General features: G+C 36.4%; 1 protein-coding gene across 5 annotated transcripts in view; it reads left to right on the top strand.

Annotated features, from left to right (window-relative positions):
* HFM1 (helicase for meiosis 1) overlaps positions 1 to 19092 on the top strand; it is a 132425-nt gene that overhangs the window by 91366 nt on the left and 21967 nt on the right. For 4 of the 5 annotated variants that reach the window (XR_010940943.1, XR_010940942.1, XM_067726875.1 and 1 more), the window contains exons 31-32: positions 12422 to 12502; positions 12749 to 12864. Coding sequence is in view for 3 of the 5 variants with exons in the window: in XM_067726875.1 (XP_067582976.1) it covers positions 12422 to 12502; positions 12749 to 12864 (197 nt within the window). In the remaining 2 variants the exon portion in view is untranslated. Of the gene's footprint in view, positions 1 to 12421; positions 12503 to 12748; positions 12865 to 13815; positions 13900 to 19092 lie in introns of those variants that run through there. The other variant, XM_067726876.1, reaches the window with a different exon arrangement.

Genomic DNA, 19092 nt, shown 5'->3' with positions numbered 1-19092 from the left:
GGAAAAAAAGACGAAATGAATGAAATGATGGAAATTTTAACCAGAAAATTGGAATCCATACAGAGATTTAAGTGAACTTCCTAGAACTGAAAAATAAAATATCTGAAGTGAAGAACTCTTTGGGTAGGTTTAGTAATAGATTGGATATGGTCAAACACAGGATTTGTGAACTGTTATACATATCAATAGAAAATGTCTAAATGGAAGCCCAGAGATAAGAGAACAGAAAGAACAGAAAAGAGCATAATACTCAAAGTGCTAACATATGCATAAAGGCTGAGAAGCACTGTAGAGAAAGAATGGGACAAATGCAATATTTAAAGAGACAATGGCTGAGAACATTCCAAAATAATGAAAGACATCAACTCACAGAGTTTAGAATTTCAGCAAACCCAAGCAGAGACAAATACATAGAAAACCACACTGGGGCACAATATAGCAGAACTGCTGAAAATCTTCAAAAGCAAACACAGAAAAACTATACACTACCCTCAAAGGGCAACAGTGAAACTGATAGCTAACTTCTCAGCAGTGATGATGGAAACCAGAAGATAATGGAACAATAGCTTCAGAATGTTGCCAGCCTAGATTTCCATGTGCAGTGAAAAATATCCTTCAAAAATTAAAGTGAAATCGAGACATTTTGAGAAAAAAAATAACTGAAGGAATTAATTATTACTGCTAAATTTATCAGCCAAATTTATTGGATTTGGTTCTTTGAAAAGATGAATAAATTTAAGAAGTCCCTACGAAGACTGATAAAGAAGAGATAAAACATGAATTAACAATATCAGACTTCCCTGGTGGCACGGTGGTTAAGAATCTGCCTGCAAATGCAGGGAACATGGGTTCAGGCTGTGGTCCGGGAGGATCCCCCGTGCCGCAGAACAGCTGGGCCCATGTGCCACACCTGCTGAGCCTGCACTCTAGAGCCTGTGAGCCACAACTGCTGAGCCGCATGCCACAACTATTGAAGCCTGCGGGCCTGGAGCCCGTGCTCCGCAAGGGGAGAGGCCACCGTAGTAAGAGGCCTGCGCACTGCAGTGAGGAGTGGCCCCCACTTGCCACAGCTGGAGGGGGCCTCCATGCAGCAAGGAAGACCCAATGCAACCAAAACTAAATAAAATAAATTAATTAATTTAAAAAAAATATCAAGAATGAAAAAGGTGATATTATTACAGATCCTACAGGCATAAAAAAGACCCCAACAAGATATGAATAACTTTATACCAATAAATTTGACATAATTTGGGTAAAAAGGAACAAATACCTTGAGGAGAAATCTTACCAAAACTGACAGAAGAAATAGAAAATCTGAGTAGTCTTAACGCTAATAATGAATTTGAAGCAATTTTAAAAAAAATCTTTCCATAAAGAAACCCTGAGCCTTAGATAACTTCATTGGTAAAATTTTCCAAATATTTAGGAAGAAATAACATCAAACTTACCCAAACTTTTCCAGAAAAAAAAGAAAGAATATTTTCTAATATTTTAATTTTTTTGAAGGCCAGCATGACTTTGATTTCAAATCCTGACAAGGACATTAAAAGAAAGAGAAATTATTCATCACTCTATTCATGAATATAAATCCAAATGTTCTTAACAAAATATTAGCAAGTGGAATCCAGCCACATATTTAAAAAGCATAATACAGCACAGTTAAGTATGGCTTATTCCATACATGCAAGAGAGCCTTAGCATTTAAAAATGGATCAATATAATCCTTACATTAACAGGGCAAAGAACAAAAAGGAAAAAAAACATGTGATCCTCTTGATAGATGTCAAAAAACTTTGACAAAAATTCAATGTTAATTTTTCATTAAAAATATATAGCAAATGTATATATATAGCAAATACACAATAGTGAAATATTTTTAAACTTTTCTATTTAAATGGAGAATGATGAATGTTCTCTCTTACTATTCAATACTTCTTTTCAACATTGTGCTAGAAGTCCTAGTCAGTACAATTATATAGAAAAAGAAATATAAGGGATAAGGGTTAGGAAGAAAGAAATAAACTGTCATTACTTGAAAGCAACATGATTATGTACCTAGAAAATATAAAAGACTCTATGGACACACTATTAGAATTAATATATATATTTAGAAACATCACTGGATAAAGAGTCAATATTAAAAATTGTACAATAACATCAAAAAAGAATAAAATACTTCATAAATTTAACAAAATAAGTGCAAGATGTGAACACTGCAAACTTCAAAACACCATTGTAAGAAATTAAAGAAGACCTAAATAAATGGAAAGATATGCTATGTTCATGGATTGGAAGTCTGAATATCATTAAGGTGGCAACATTTCCCAAATTAATTCACAGATTCAATACAGTCCTTATCAAATTTCTAGCTTTTTTTTTTTTTGGCAGAAATTCACGAGCTGATTCTAAAATTCATATGCAAATGTAAGGGACTCAAAATAGCCAAATCAATCTTTAAAAAAAGAACAAACATGGAGACTCACAATTCCTGATTTCAAAACTTACTATAAAACTACAGTAATCAAGGCAGTGTAGTACTGGCATAATAATAGACATATAGATCAATAGAATATAATTGAAAGTACAGAAATAAATCTATACATCTATGGCCAATTGATTTTGAACAAAGATGCCAAAACAATTTGGTGGGGAAAGGATAGTATTGCAACAAATAGGGCTGGGCATCTGGATAGCCAGTTGAATTAGTTTGAACCTCTACTTCATACTATATATAAAAATTTTCTCAAAATAGATTAATGACCTAACGATAAGAATTAAAACTGTAAAACTCTTAGAAGAACACATGGGTGTATATTTTCTTGACGTTGGATTAGGCAGTAGTTTATTAGATATGACATCTGAAGCTCAAGCAACCAACGAAAGAAAAACAGATGAATTGGACTTTATCAAGGTTAAAAATTTTTGTGCTTCAACTGACACTATCAAGAAAGTGAAATACAACCCAAAAGATGAGAAAATATTTGCAAATCATATATCTGATAAAGGACTAGAATCTAATATATATAAAGAAATCTTACAACTCAACAATAAAAACACAAATAACCCAATTAAAACTGGTCAAAGAATTTAAGTAGACATTTTTCAAAGAAGAGCTACAAATGGCCAATATACAACATGAAAAGATGTCCAACATCATTAATCAATACAGAAATTCAAATCAAAACCACAGTGTGGTATCACCCAGTAGGATGGCTTTAATAAAAAGATGGACAGTAACAAGTGTTGGCAAATGCAGAGAAATTGAAACCCTCATGCTTTGGTAGTGGGGATATGAAATGGTGCAGCTGCTTTGGAAAACATTTTGTCAGTTCCTCAAGAAGTTAAACATAGAATTACCCAGGAATTCCTCCTCTAGGTATATATCCAAACAAATTGGAAAATATTCATACAAAAACTTGTACATGAATGTTTATAGCAGCATTATTCATAACAGCCAAAAAGTAGAAACAACCCAAATATCCATCAACTAATAGATAAGTAAAATGTGGTACATTCATTCAATGGAATATTATTCAGCCACAAAGAGGAATAAACTACTGATACATGCTACAACATGGATGAACCTTGAAAATATTATGCTAATGAGAGACGCCAGTCACAAAAGATCAGATATTGTATGATTCCATTTATGTGAATGTCTAGGATAGGCATATACATAATGACAGGAAGTAGATTAGTGATTCCAGGGGCAAGGGGTAGGAAGAAATGAGGAGTGACTACTAGTGGGTTCATGATTTCTTTTTGTGGTGATGACAGTGTTCTGGAATTAGATAGTTATGATGGTTGTATGACCTTGGAAATATACTAAAAACCCACTGAATCAGGTACTTTAAAAAGGTCTTTGTGGTATGAATTCTATTTCAATTAAAAAATTTAAACATCAGTTGTATTACTACTTACCAGCAAAAAAAATGATAGAAATCATAATTCTGAAAATACCATTTACAATAGCATTAGAAATCTCAAATATCTAGTAATACTGTAGCAAAAGATGAAAGACCACACTACAGGAAAACTAGAAATCTCATGGTGTATATGTTTAGATATAAAAAAGGAAGAAGGTTTCTGTCTATCTTTCAATGACTCCCTTTTTCTTAGAACTGACTGCCACATCACAGAAGTAGGTTGTTTGTCTTGTTTGTACTGCATTCTCCTCGGACCCCCGTTCTGGCCACTCTTTTTCTGACAGCAAAATTATCAGGAAACAGGGTGACCTTCTTTCATTCATTTCGAAGTCCAAATTCCTAGAAGAAAAAAAAATACCTCAGTTTAAGAAAGACAATTTAGAATTAGGACTGCACTAAGAGAATATAAAATCAGAGCTGTCGGTGGCCATCCTTTACCATGTACAGAAATAATCAAAGTTAGCTGGACCATGTAAGAGAAGACTAAATCAGAGGTATAGAAAGAAGCAAAGGTGAGAAGGCCAGAGCTGAAGTTCTGATGACTTTCCATTTCTTGGTTTCAGTCCCTCGTGATGCCTAGCTGCATTGCTGCTTTTGGTTTCTGTGACATAGCTATGTTCATGTAATACATTTCCACCACCCACCACATGGGTTTTTTTTTTAATAGCTTGAATTGTTTCTGTTGCTTGCAACTGTAGTGAAAATTACGATGTTTACTATACTTCCTACTAGCATGAGACTTTTTTTTTTTTTTTTTTTTTTGCGGTACGCGGGTCTCTCACTGCTGTGGCCCCTCCCGTTGCGGAGCACAGGCTGCGTCCCGGACGCGCAGACTTCGTCCCGGACGCGCAGGCTCCGCGGCCATGGCTCACCGGCCCAGCCGCTCCGTGGCATGCGGGATCCTCCCAGACCGGGGCACGAACCCGCGTCCCCTGCATCGACAGGCGGACTCTCAACCACTGCGCCACCAGGAAAGCCCTAGCATGAGACTTTTATGAGAGCAAAAGTCCCCCACATTTTCAGCATAACCCTGTGGAAAACAGATAAAAGATGCTCCCTGTCAGGCAAATGTTTTATTATACACATACCCCCTTCACATACATATATTATATATAAAACCATCCCAAATCTTATGAACATTCTGATTATATAATTCAGTTCTTATATGCAAATTCAAGTATCCCCAAATAAAGCTGGATAATTATACCTTTATATATAACATACATACACTATCTGCATTTTCTTTCTCAGTAACTTACACAATGAAGGGGTCATAGATTTACCCTACTAAGGTTGTGACAACAGCCTTTTCAAAACAATACAGATTTCAGTTTTTCTGACCTCTTGTCAGACCATTTTATTAAATGATAAAAACTGATATTTAGTTCAGAGAATATAGTTGCTAAATGATTGTTTCCAAATGTGCTTGTAGGTTCAACAAATATTTTAATATTTTATATTGTCAAATTGTAGGACCATATTTAAAAACAGAAGTATGCACCTTAGAGTACAAATATAATTAGAAATTTTTTTTATGCTTCCTACAACTCTTTCAAAAAAATTTATTTTTTAGTTGTTTCTCACAGTTATAGTCCAAGAGATAAAATTTTTGTAAAATTTTAGGAAAAATATTTTTGCTATTTTTAAGATTAGACAGTGTGAAAAATACACCTTTATAGTTGTAAATTTTTTTAACTTTTATTTTTATCATTTAAACTTCTTATCCTTTAAATGCATTCTCAATAAGAAATATGGGCTTTGTTTACTTTGAAGAAAATTGATTTGACATTAATAAGTTCATCTGCATTTGCTATGCCATTTTGAGTGTGAAAATTTAATGTACTTGAAGAATGCAAGGATAATACCAGTGCCCAAGCAGTTTGGAAGTGTGCACATTTAAATACTAGTCAAAAGGCAGTCTGCTTTTCTTTGTACTCTTTGGTGTATACATGCATTAAATTGCAAAATCAAGGACTCCAATTCATTAGTGCTATCCTTTTCTTGATAAATAACAAAATGATAGTGTAATATTTGACAAAAAAAAGAAAGGAGATTTGCTTTCTCATTTAAAAAGTAAAATTATAAAGTGCATAAATATGATTAGCATATATCAGGAACTGCAAAATAAAAAGTAATATTCTTTTAAAAATATTAATTCCAGTAGCTTATGCACAGACCACATTATTTGAATTTATAGTTAGGATGTGAAGCTGTGTCAGGGATGCCTCCTATTTTTAATTTTTTTCTGGATTTTTTTTTTTTTAAGCAACTGACCCTTACCCCACTGGTCATTATCGACCCTGTTAAAGTAATTTTAAGTATTTACTTCAAATATATTTCTAGTTCACATTAATGATTTATTTTGCTTTAAATACTTGGAAATGGGAACTTTAAAAACATGTAAATTAATATATTATGTGACAGAACTAAGAAAATATATGCATTTCAGATTATGATAGTGATGGGGTATGGGATCTGTTAATTTTATACCTAAGGGTACAGCTTAGGTCAGTTTTCTCTCAGAACCTTATTTTTCCCTCAGAACCTTATTTTTCCAATTGACAATCTCTGTAAGCTTGTGTGTGTTAATAAGACAAATTCAGACAGTTCTCAGACTTAAGGAGTGGAGTTGCACTTATATATAAGTGGAGGAGCACTTATATTTTCTAAGTATCATTTCTAACAGAAATACAGTAGAAGTTTTGTCACTTAGGTAGTAATAGCCGTATGCTAGTATTCTGTAAACAAACTTGTATATAGTTCTCATTCCTAGCAAGACTTGCCAACACTGCCTTGAAATTTTGGGGTGTCCCCAGAATCTCTATAATTAGATTTCCAGATCCTAGTTAGTTTCCACCACTGGGAACAAATGTGTATAGTCATTGTGCACCATCTTGTGGTAATGTTTAGAAGTTCATCTATTAGAAATTGTTGGATAAGGAACAAAGTGACTCCTTATCACTTACTTCAAAACAACAACCTTCAAGATGTTTCCTCCTATTCTTCCCACCCCACAAACTGTAGATCCTTGCCTAAGTAAACTAAATGCATTATATGGGGAGAACTAAGGCAGCTAGTATAACTAGTAAAGCAGGGTAGTTGAGAGATCAGGCTCTGGAATTAGACCACCTGAATTAGAATCTCAAATTTGCTACTTATTATTTCATAGTTTTGAACATGTTACTTAACCTCTTTATGAATCAGTTTTCTCATCTGTGGAGATATAATAGGACTGCTGTATAGGCAGACAACCAAGGATGAAGAGACATTTGAGGAAAATTTGGAACATGTGAAAGAAAGCCCAAAATAAGTAAACAGAAAGTGGACGAAAGAACAACCGGATAATTCAGAGATGTAATAAAACGTAATATAAACTAATCAGTAACATCAGAGAAATTAAAGACTAAATTGAAACCATAAAACAGAATAGCATGCTGTGAAAAAACTAAAAATTAAAGAAGAAGAGCGAGCACAGGGAAGTAAAAATTATGATTTGGAAAAAAAAAAAAGCTTAGCTGGAGAGCCAGAAAATAAAATCAGTATAATCTGAATGAAAGCAAAAAGACAAGGAGACAGAAAACATGAGACAAGAGGGCAATCTGGAGTCTGATACCCGACTAATAAAAGTTTCAGAAAGACAGAACAAACAAATCAGAATAAATAATTTGAGAAGATTCACTAGACTTAAAGTGAGACATATATCTGCGCATCAAAAAGGCTTACTTAGTGCTGGTTAGGATGAATGAAAGAAGATCTACAAAGGAAGCAATGTTTCAGAACATCATGGATAGAGAGAAAATCATAAATGTTTCCAAGGAACAAAAATTGAAGTAGTTTTAATGTTTTTATCAGCAACACTGGATGGTAGAAGACAGTGGACTTAAAAATCCAGGGGGAAAATGATTTCCAGCCCCGTGTTCTATACCCAGGAAAACTATTAATTAAGTGTGAAAGTAAAATAAAGACATCTTAATACATTCAAGGATTCAGAAAGTTTAACTCTCATACATCCTTTCTCAGGCAGTTGTTCTAGGATGAGCAGAATCAAACAAAGCAGTTAACCAATAAAGAAAAAGTCAAAGAATCCAGCAATAGTGGATTCAGCCCAGAAGCTTAATGAAAGGAAGTTCCAGGATGACAACTATAGCACAGGCCTAGATTGCATTGGGAGGAAGATGGAGGGCTCAAGAAAGGAGATATATATTGGGGGAGTAAATGGGTGAGGTGTTTTCATATAGTTGCCTTTATCTTTGAAATATTGAATGAACTAAAGAAACTTGAGGTAGATATTGCTAGACTAAAAGTCAGTAAAACTTCAGGGAAAATAATATGTTGCTCAAGAAAGAAAAGCACTCCACTTGATTCTGCATTAAAAATATTTTTACCTTCTATGTATCTCTCAAATTAGTCATTCTCTTTGAATCTACTAATACTACCACTCTAGACTGTTACTGTAATTTTCTTTTATCTGCTCCGTCCTCTCTCAAATCCGTTCTCCTACAGTAGCCTCTTAACTAGTTTTCTTTTTTTTTTTTTTTTTTGCGGTACACGGACCTCTCACTGTTGTGGCCTCTCCCGTTGCGGAGCACAGGCTGCGGACGTGCAGGCTCAGCGGCCAGGGCTCACGGGCCCAGCCGCTCCGCGGCATGTGGGATCCTCCCAGACCGGGGCACGAACCCGTGTCCCCTGCATCGGCAGGTGGACTCTCAACCACTGCGCCACCAGGGAAGCCCTTAACTAGTTTTCTTGCATCTACTCTGTCCTCTCTCAAATCTGTTCTCCATACTACACTCCATAGATTGCTTTTTTCAAAATGCAAATTCAGTTATGTCCCTTCTTTGGTTAAAACACTTCAGTGGCTCCCCATAGCTCCTAGAATAAAAGATCCACCTCATTAACATCCACTACAAGTTTCCATACTAACACTAAGTCAATCAGTTCCTAAGTAGTACTGGGGTGCCAGCTGCTATGTAGTCTTGCCTCACCTCCATAGGATTGACTGGTAAAGACACAAGAGACCCAAATATATTTAGACAGTTTACTACTTACACAGACAGCAAAACATGATCAGCATGGTATCAGTTGCATGCATCCATAATCCCAGAGGATGACACGGAACTGGAGGGACCAGATGAAAATGATGGGTTGCTTTGTTTTTGAGGAGTCAACTCTAGGCTGCAGCTAAGCAACTTTATAGCCTACAGCTGTACCTGAAAGGGTCAAGGTGGAAAGTCCTATGCCTTACTAGAACCAGGAGACAGATGAGAAACTGCCTCATGGCAGCCTTATGCAGGATAGGCAGCCTCCTGCAAGCTAAGGAGGCAGATGAGAAATAGCCTTTAACAGTTCCTCGCAAGACTGCCTATCTTGACATGTCCCAGGGAGGATCCGAGGGCATTCTGTAACTAACTGAGCCTTGCCTAGGTGGAGACATGCAATCACCAGGGTGCCATGGTGGAGCTGTTTCCCTAGGAATATAGGCTGATCTTACTACCGCTGTAGTCTCATCTCATGCACTCTCATTTTTTGAGCATCAGCCACATTGACCTTCTTTTAATTTCTCCATGTGTCATGCTTTCTCTTGTTTTTGAGCTTTTTCTTGAAAAAAAGCTTTCTCTTGAAAGCTTCTTCATTTGCTATCCCTTTCTTTCTCCTACCCTTTGCCTTGTTAATGCCATTCTTTTTTCAGTCCTCAGTCCAATTATCACTTCATTAGGAAAGTCTTCCAAGACATTCCTGACCAGGACCATTCCCCCTGTTATGTAGCATTGTGCCCCTCTCCTTCATAGCACTCAGAACAATTTTATATTTACTTGTATAATCTTTAATTAATGTAATAATAGAGATAATACATACACTAATATATTAGTTTATTACTTAATTTTAAAATGCTATCACATACGTAATTTCATTTTATCTTTTTACCTCTGTGAGGTAACAAAACAGGTACTATTTTTTTTTAATAAATTTATTTATTTATTTATTATTTTTTTTGGCTGCTTTGGGTCTTCATTGCTGTGTGCGGGCTTTCTCTAGTTGGGGCGAGTGGAGGCTACTCTTTGTTGTGGTGCACGGGCTTCTCATTGTAGTGGCTTCTCTTGTTGCGGAGCACGGGCTCTAGGTGCACAGGCTTCAGTAGTTGCAGCACATGGGCTCAGTAGTTGTGGCGCACGGGCTTAGCTGCTCCGCGGCATGTGGCATCTTCCCAGCCCAGGGCTCGAACCCGTGTCCCCTGCTTTGGCAGGCGGATTCTTAACCACTGCACCACCAAGGAAGTCCAAAACAGGTAGTATTATTTTTAATCCCTGCTGTTATTGTTGTTTTTAACAGAGAACAATCCATATTAGAACTCATGTTTTCTTACTCTAGTTTAGGGTGCCCTGTACTTCACCACTGTGTTTTTCATGTAAATACATTAAATATAAAGCAGCATACAGTAGGTGAGAGGGGCAAAGAAAATGCCATAAGGGCTTGAAGGAGAGAGAAATCACTTCCAATTTAGGTGATCAGTATAGATCTCCATGATGGAGGTGCCATTTGAGTTGGTCGTGAAAGCAGATAGATAGGCTTCTGGTAGACAAAGAAGGGTCTTCTAAGACAAGAGGTAATATCAAAGGTACAATCATAGAAAGACTTGGGACTATTTGAACACTAATGGCAAGTGAATGTATGTTTTTGGATGTAGGGTTAATATGGGTGCTAGAAGGGAGGCTAGAATTACATTGTAGAGGACCTTAAATGTGGAATTAATTTTATTGGCAGCAGGAAGTAACTAACGTTTCTAAGTGGGCAAATTATCTGATCAGAGTTGAATTTTGGGAGGATTAATTAAGGAACAGCATATAGATAAATTGTAGCATGGTAGGACTGGATTCAAGGAAAACAGAGATCACGAACTGGGGCAAAACTTCTCAACCAGTAAGCCGTGACATACCTTGTAAAGTATAACGTTGAAACCTTTCAGACAAGGATCACTAAGAGCATACCTATATTTGAGGAAAGTTAGGTATTTTTTAATTTGCTGCAGCAAAGGAGAGCACAGCACCTGCAGAACTGTGGGTCATCTCAGGGAATTGCGAGGAGCCTATTATAGGAGTTCAGCTTGTGCCAGGTGATTCTTAGAAGGGTTTGGGAGAAGCAGAGGTCAGTTCTAGATTGGGTGCTATTAGCAAGTGGGATATTGGATATTTTGGTATATCTTATCTTGGAGATGGGAGAATTAAAAAAATAGTAGTCATTTGTGTTAGCCAGAAGAGGGAGATGTTTAGTTATTTTTGTGGTTCTTCAGCGTCCTTGTCTCTACTTTCAGAAATAATTACACACTAGTCTTATATCTGTCTTCTACTATGATCATAGAGTGGCCTTATCTGATTATTGTTTATATTCTGCCGAAATTGTTTATGTTCAGTTGGGAACACTATGGTTCAGCTGTCAGCTACCAGCTGCCAGGGTTATTTTATTACTTTTTCAGTACCCAGTACATTGATCTGCTCAGCCCCCAAGGCATCTAACCAGTTGCCTCATATGGTGAGCAGCCTTATTCATGTACCCCTGGGTGCTATACATATATTATCATTGTTCAGATGTGCCATGCCTTGAAAAAGTTGACTGAGCAACACACTGAAAATGAAGAGTAAAGGACCGAGAAAGATTACAAAAGTTTTCAGAGCTCTTCACTACCTCCAACATTTCTAATTTAAAATCTGTGCTCCAGCAAAAATAAACTGATGTGTTTCTATAGTCTGTGGTTGGTTGCCTTTGGATATTATGCTGTCTATCTGGAACATCTTCCTCTGGTCCCCTTCTCATGTCCAGATCCTGTCTGTCCTTCAAGGACCACTTCAAATGTCTCTCCCTTCTCCCATGTTACTCGGAGAGTTAAAATCAAGAAAAAACCTACTTAAATATAATAAATGAAGAATAGATTATATATTTCGATATATTAATTCTAGCTTAGAGGGGTCAAGCTGGAAGCAATCTCTCCTTTCTATGAATTCATATAGCAAATTTGTTTATATCCCTAAAGCACTTATTTCTAACATTTATTAAATATGCATGGTGTCCTATCTACTAGCTGCTGTCAGTGGTACCATCAAAATGCCATGAGGTTTCCTTCTTTCTGGGTTCTTCAGGCTTAAGTATAAAGTAGAAAAAAAAGTTTCAAAACTCCACCCTCATTCTTATCTCATTCAGCAGGAGTTAACTGATGTTCAATGATATTTGGTTCTATTTATATCAGGGAGGTTAAGAGAAGCTTATAGGTGACTCAGTGCTCCTTGTGAAAAGCTGGGATGGGCCCCATAGTGGGCAGGGACTGATTGTTATCAGAATATCTTTTTAAAAATACATATTAAAGGGGTTAACTTTTGAGGGAGTGTGAAAATCATAATCTTTTTGTACTGCCAGAAAGGACAGAGCTGGATAAAAATTAATTATAATTAGTCACATTAATAGATGTAGTGAAAAAGAGGCTTTCTTTTCTTATATTAATTTAGGAATGACTGCCTGCAAAAAACCTGGGAACCGAGAATGTAAACATCACTGTAAAAATAAACATACATGTGGACACGACTGCTGTGAGTTCCATAAAACAAGTTTATTTCAGGTTTTAAAAATTGAAAGGTCATTGAAGAATAGTAATAATATCCTAATTATCTATGTATGATATTTATATTATGCAGCTTATAACTCAAATAATTTTCTTTCTTTTGTGGTTAACATTTTTAAAAAGTAAATATTAGATTAGAAATTTTGAAGAAATTTGGCTTTATATGAACAATACATAAAGTTTAACTTAAACAATCTAGAATTTCTTCTCATAGGTAAAAATGGAGTTGCACAGAAGTCAGAAATGAAAGAGTCAACAGTTTCTTCATATTTATCTGATTTAAGAAACAGAAATGCTGTTTCATCTCTTCCTCCAGTGAAACGTCTAAAGGTTAGTTTTAATAACATTTATCCCTTGTTCTGTAATTAAATGTATATGAATATCCCTTTATTCTAGGTATCAGGTAGGTATCCACAGAGTACTTTAGAGTTACATAAAGGCTTGAGTAGGAAAATGACTATTATTCATAATACTGTTTCTATAGGAAAAGATACTATAGTTTTTAATAATTAATCTATAAATCCACTTTTGGTGCATAGGGGCATAGTTATACATCCCTTTGCTTCATTAGCCTTTTTTTTTTTTTTTAAACCAGAGAAGAGGGATATGTAGCTTGCTTTGGTTCAGCAATTGAAACTAGAAACTCTTGCCCTTTTGTGGCTCCATCTGTGGTGGACTGCGCTGGAAAGTCTGAAGTTGATTTTGATTGACGAACATAGATGAGTACTGAGCAAGAGTCTCCCTTTCAAGTGGTGAAGAAATGGGAGTCGCCACTGGTTGATAGGCTAGTCACTAGCAGACTTACTCTAAGCCTAAGTCATCATATCCAGGGCAAAATAATTGATCAGGCCACAAAACAGAACGAAGAAAATGGCAGAGTGCCTGATTCTTTTCTAGGTCTTTTTTTTTTTTTAACATCTTTATTAGAGTATAATTGCTTTACAATGGTGTGTTAGTTTCTGCTTTATAACAAACTGAATCAGCTATACATGTACATATATCCCCATATCTCCTCCCTCTTGCGTCTCCCTCCCACCCTCCCTATCCCAAACCCTAGGTGGTCACAAAGCACTGAGCTGATCTCCCTGTGCTATGCGGCTACTTTCCACTAGCTATCTATCTTACATTTGGTAGTGTATATAAGTCCCTGCCACTCTCTCACTTCGACCCAGCTTACCCTTCCCCCTCCCCGTGTCCTCAAATCCATTCTCCACATCTGTGTCTTTATTCCTGTCCTGCCCCTAGGTTTTTCATAACCATTTTTTTCTTTCTTTTTTTTAGATTCCGTATATATGTGTTAGCATACAGTATTTGTTTTTCTCTTTCTGACTTACTTCACTCTGTATGACAGACGCTACGTCCAACCACCTCACTACAAGTAACTCAATTTCATTTCTTTTTATGGCTGAGTAATATTCCATTGTATATATGAGCCATGTCTTCTTTATCCATTCATCTGTCAGTGGCCACTTAGGTTGCTTCCATGTCCTGACTATTGTAAATAGAGCTGCAATGAACATTGTGGTACATGACTCTTTTTGAATGATGGTTTTCTCAGGGTATATGCAATGCCAAGTAGTGGGATTGCTGGGTCACATGGTAGTTCTATTTTTAGTCTTTTAAGGAACCTCCATACTGTTCTCCATAGTGGCTGTATCAATTTACATTCCCTCCAACAGTGCAAGAGGGTTCCCTTTTCTCCACACCCTCTCCAGCATTTATTGTTTGTAGATTTTTTTGATGATGGCCATTCTTACTGGTGTGAGGTGATACCTCGTTGTACTTTTGATTTGCATTTCTCTAATGATTAGTGATGTGGAGCATCCTTTCATGTGTTTGTTGGCAATCTGTTTATCTTCTTTGGAGAAATGTCTATTTAGGTCTTCTGCCCATTTGGGGATTGGGTTGTTTGTTTTTTTGATATTGAGTTGCATGAGCTGCTTGTAAATTTTGGAGATTAATCCTTTGTCAGTTGCTTCATTTGCAAATATTTTCTCCCATGCTAAGGGTTGTTTTTTCATCTTGTTTATGGTTTCCTTTGATGTGCAAAAGCGTTTAAGTTTCATTAGGTCCCATTTGTTTATTTTTGTTTTTATTTCCATTTCTCTAGGAGGTGGGTCAAAAAGGATCTTACTGTGATTTATGTCACAGAGTGTTCTGCCTATGTTTTCCTCTAAGAGTTTTATAGTGTCTGCCCTTACATTTAGGTCTTTAATCCATTTTGAGTTTATTTTTGTGTATGGTGTTAGGGAGTGTTCTAATTTCATCCTTTTACATGTACCTGTCCAGTTTTCCCAGCACCACTTATTGAAGAGGCTGTATTTTCTCCATTGTATATTCTTGCCTCCTGTATCAAAAATAAGGTGACCATATGTGCATGGGTTTATCTCTGGGCTTTGCATCCTGTTCCATTGATCTATATTTCTGTTTTTGTGCCAGTACCATATTGTCTTGATTACTGTAGCTTTGAAGTATAGTCTGAAGTCAGGGAGCCTGATTCCTCCAGCTCCATTTTTATTTCTCAGGATTGCTTTGGCTATTCAGGGTCTTTTGTGTTTCCATACAAATTGTGAAATTTTTGGTTCTAGTTCTGTGAGAAATGGCATTGGTAGTTTGATAGGGATTGCACTGAATCTGTAGATTGCTTTGGGTAGTATAGTAATTTTCACAATGTTGATTCTTCCAATCCCAGAACATAGTATATCTCTCCTTCTGTTTGTATCATCTTTAATTTCTTTCATCAGTGTCTTATAGTTTTCTTCATACAGGTCCATGTGTCTCCTTTGGTAGGTTTATTCCTAGGTATTTTATTCTTTTTGTTACAATGGTAAATGGAAGTGTTTCCTTAATTTCTCTTTCAGATTTTTCATTAGTGTATAGGAAGGCAAGAGATTTCTGTACATTAATTTTGTACCCGGCAACTTTACCAATTTCATTGATTAGCTCTAGTAGTTTTGTGGTAGAGTCTTTAGGATTCTCTATGTATAGTATCATGTCATCAGCAAACAGTGACAGCTTTACTTCTTCTTTCCGATTTAGATTCCTTTTATTTCTTTTTCTTCTCTGATTGCTGTCACTAAAACTTCCAAAACTATGTTGAATAATAGTGGTGAGAGTGGACAACCTTGTCTTGTTCCTGATCTTAGTGGGAATGGTATCAGTTTTTCACAATTGAGAATGATGTTGGCTGTGGGTTTGTCATATATGGCCTTTATTATGTTGAGGTAAGTTCCCTCTATGCCTACTTTCTCGAGGGTTTTTATCATAAATAGGTGTTGAATTTTGTCAAAAGCTTTTTCTGGGGCTTCCCTGGTGGTGCAAGTGGTTGAGAGTCCACCTGCCAATGCAGGGGACACAGGTTTGTGTCCCGGTCTGAGAAGATCCCACATGCCACGGAGCAGCTGGGCCCGTGAGCCATGGCTGTTGAGCCTGTGCGTCCGGAGCCTGTGCTCTGCAATGGGAGACGCCACAGCAGTGAGAGGCCCGCATACAGAAAAAAAAAAAAAAAAAAGCTTTTTCTGCATCTATTGAGATGATCCTATGGTTTTTCTCCTTCAGTTTGTTAATATGGTGTATCACGTTGATTGATTTGCATATATTGAAGAATCCTTGCATTCCTGGGATAAACCCCACTTGATCCTGGTGTATGATCCTTTTAATGTACTCTTGGATTCTCTTTGCTAGTATTTTGTTGAGGGGTTTTGCATCTATGGTCATCAGTGATATTGTCCTGTAGTTTTCTTTCTTTGTGACATCTTTGTCTGGTTTTGGTATCAGGGTGATGGTGGCCTCGTAGAATGAGTTTGGGAGCGTTCCTTCCTCTGCTATATTTTGGAAGAGTTTGAGAAGGATAGGTGTTAGCTGTTCTCTAAATGTTTGATAGAATTCTCCTGTGAAGCCATCTGGTCCTGGGCTTTTGTTTGTTGGAAGAGTTTCAATCACAGTCTCAATTTCAGTGCTTGTGATTGGTCTGTTTATATTTTCTGTTTCTTCCTGGGTCAGTCTCGGAAGGTTGTGCTTTTCTAAGAATTTGTCCATTTCTTCCAGGTTGTCCATTTTATTGGCATATAGTTGCTTGTAGTAATCTCTCATGAACCTTTGTATTTCTGCAGTGTCAGTTGTTACTTCTCCTTTTTCATTTCTGATTCTGTTGATTTGAGTCTTCTCCCTTTTTTTTCTTGATGAGTCTGGCTAATGGTTTATCAATTTTGTTTATCTTCTCAAAGAACCAGCTTTTAGTTTTATTGATCTTTGATATTGTTTCCTTCATTTCTTTTTCATTTATTTCTGATCTGATCTTCATAATTTCCTTCCTTCTGCAAACTTTGAGGTTTTTTTGTTCTTCTTTCTCTAATTGCTTTATATGTAAGATTAGGTCGTATTTGAGATGTTTCTTGTTTCTTGAGGTAGGATTGTATTGATCTAAACTTCCCTCTTAGAACGGCCTTTGCTGCATCCCATAGGTTTTGGGTGTTGTGTTTTCATTGTCATTTGTTTCTAGGTATTTTCTGATTTCCTCTTTGATTTCTTCAGTGATCTCTTGGTTATTAAGTAGTGTATTGTTTTGCCTCCATGTGTTTGTATTTTTTACCTTTTTTTTTTCCTGTAATTGATATCTAGTCTCATAGCTTTGTGGTCAGAAAAGATACTTGATATGATTTCAATTTTCTTAACTTTACCAAGGTTTTATTTGTGACCCAAGATATGATCTATCCTGGAGAATGTTCCATGAGCATTTGAGAAGAAAGTGTATTCTGTTGTTTTTGGATGGAAAGTCCTATAAATATCAATTTAGTCCATCCTGTTTAACGTATCATTTAAAGCTTGTGTTTCCTTAGTTATTTTCATTTTGGATGATCTGTCCATTGGTGAAAGTGGGATGTTAAAGTCCGCTACTATGATTGTGTTACTGTCGATTTCCCCTTTTATGGTTGTTAGCATTTGCCTTATGTATTGAGGTGCTCCTATGTTGGGTGCATAAATATTTACAATTGTTATATCTTCTTCTTGGATTGATCCCTTTATCATTATGTAGTGTCCTTCTTCGTCTCTTGTAATAGTCTTTATTTTCAAGTCTATTTTGTCTTATATGAGAATTGCTACTCCAGCTTTCTTTTGATTTCCATTTGTATGGAATATCTTTTTCCATCCCCTCACTTTCAGTCTGTATGTGTTCCTAGGTCTGAAGTGGGTCTCTTGTAGACAGCATATATGTAGGTCTCATTTTTGTATCCATTCAGTCAGTGTATGTCTTTTGGTTTAAGCATTGAATCCATTTACATTTAAAGTAATTATCGATATGTATGTTCCTATTTCATTTTCTTAATTGTTTTGGGTTTGTTATTGTATGTCTTTTCCTTCTCTTGTGTTTCCTGCCTAGACAAGTTCCTTTAGCATTTGTTGTAATGCTGGTTTGGTGGTGCTGAATTCTCTCAGCTTTTGCTTGTCTGTAAAGGTTTTAATTTCTCTGACGAAGCTGAATGAGATCCTTGCTGGGTAGAGTAATCTTTGTTGTAGATTTTTCCCTTTCATCACTTTAAATATGTCTTGCCACTCCCTTCTGGCTTGCAGAGTTTTTGCTGAAAGATCAGCTGTTAACCTTATAGGGATTCGCTTGTATATTGTTTTTTCCTTGCTGCTTTTAATATTTTTTCTTTGTATTTAATTTCTGATAGTTTGATTAATATGTGTCTTGGCATGTTTCTCCTTGGATTTATCTGTATGTGACTGTCTGTGCTTCCTGGACTTGACTGACTATTTCCTTTCCCATATTAGGGAAGTTTTCAAGTATAATCTCTTCAAATATTTTCTCAGTCCCTTTCTCTTTCTCTTCTTCTTCTGGGACCCCTATAATTCGAATGTTGGTGTGTTTAATGTTGTCCCAGAGGTCTGTGAGACTGTCCTTAAATCTTATTTCTTTATTCTCCTCTGTGGTAGTTATTTCCACTATTTTATCTTCCAGGTCACTTATCCATTCTTCTGCCTTAGTTATTCTGCTATTGAACACTTCTAGAGAATTTTTAATATCATTTATTGTTTTGTTCATCACTGTTTGTTTTCTCTTTAGTTCTTCTAAGTCCTTGTTAAACGTTTCTTGTATTTTCTCCATTCTATTTCCAAGATTTTGGATCATCTTTACTATCATTACTCTGAATTCTTTTGCAGGTAGACGGCCTATTTCCTCTTCATTCGTTAGGTCTGGTGCGTTTTTGCCTTGCTCCTTCAACTGCTGTGTGTTTTTCTGTCTTCTCATTTTACTTAACTTACTGTGTTTGGGGTCTCCTTCTCACAGGCTGCAGGTTTGTAGTTCCTATTGTTTTTGGTGTCTGCCCCCAGTGTCTGCTTGGTTCAGTGGGTTGTTTTGGCTTCCTGGTGGAGGGGACTAGTGCTTGTGTTCTGGTGGATGAGGCTGGATATTGTCTTTCTGGTGGGTAGGACCGTGTCTGTTCGTGTGTTTTGGGGTGGCTGTGACCTTATTATGATTTTAGGCAGCCTCTCTGCTAATGGGTTGGGTTGTGTTCCTGTCTTGCTAGTTGTTTGGCATAGGGTGTCCAGCAC

Source organism: Pseudorca crassidens, chromosome 2 (assembly GCF_039906515.1).
Source record: "Pseudorca crassidens isolate mPseCra1 chromosome 2, mPseCra1.hap1, whole genome shotgun sequence".
Lineage (NCBI taxonomy): Eukaryota > Metazoa > Chordata > Mammalia > Artiodactyla > Delphinidae > Pseudorca > Pseudorca crassidens.
This window is presented reverse-complemented; position numbering and strand designations above follow the sequence as displayed.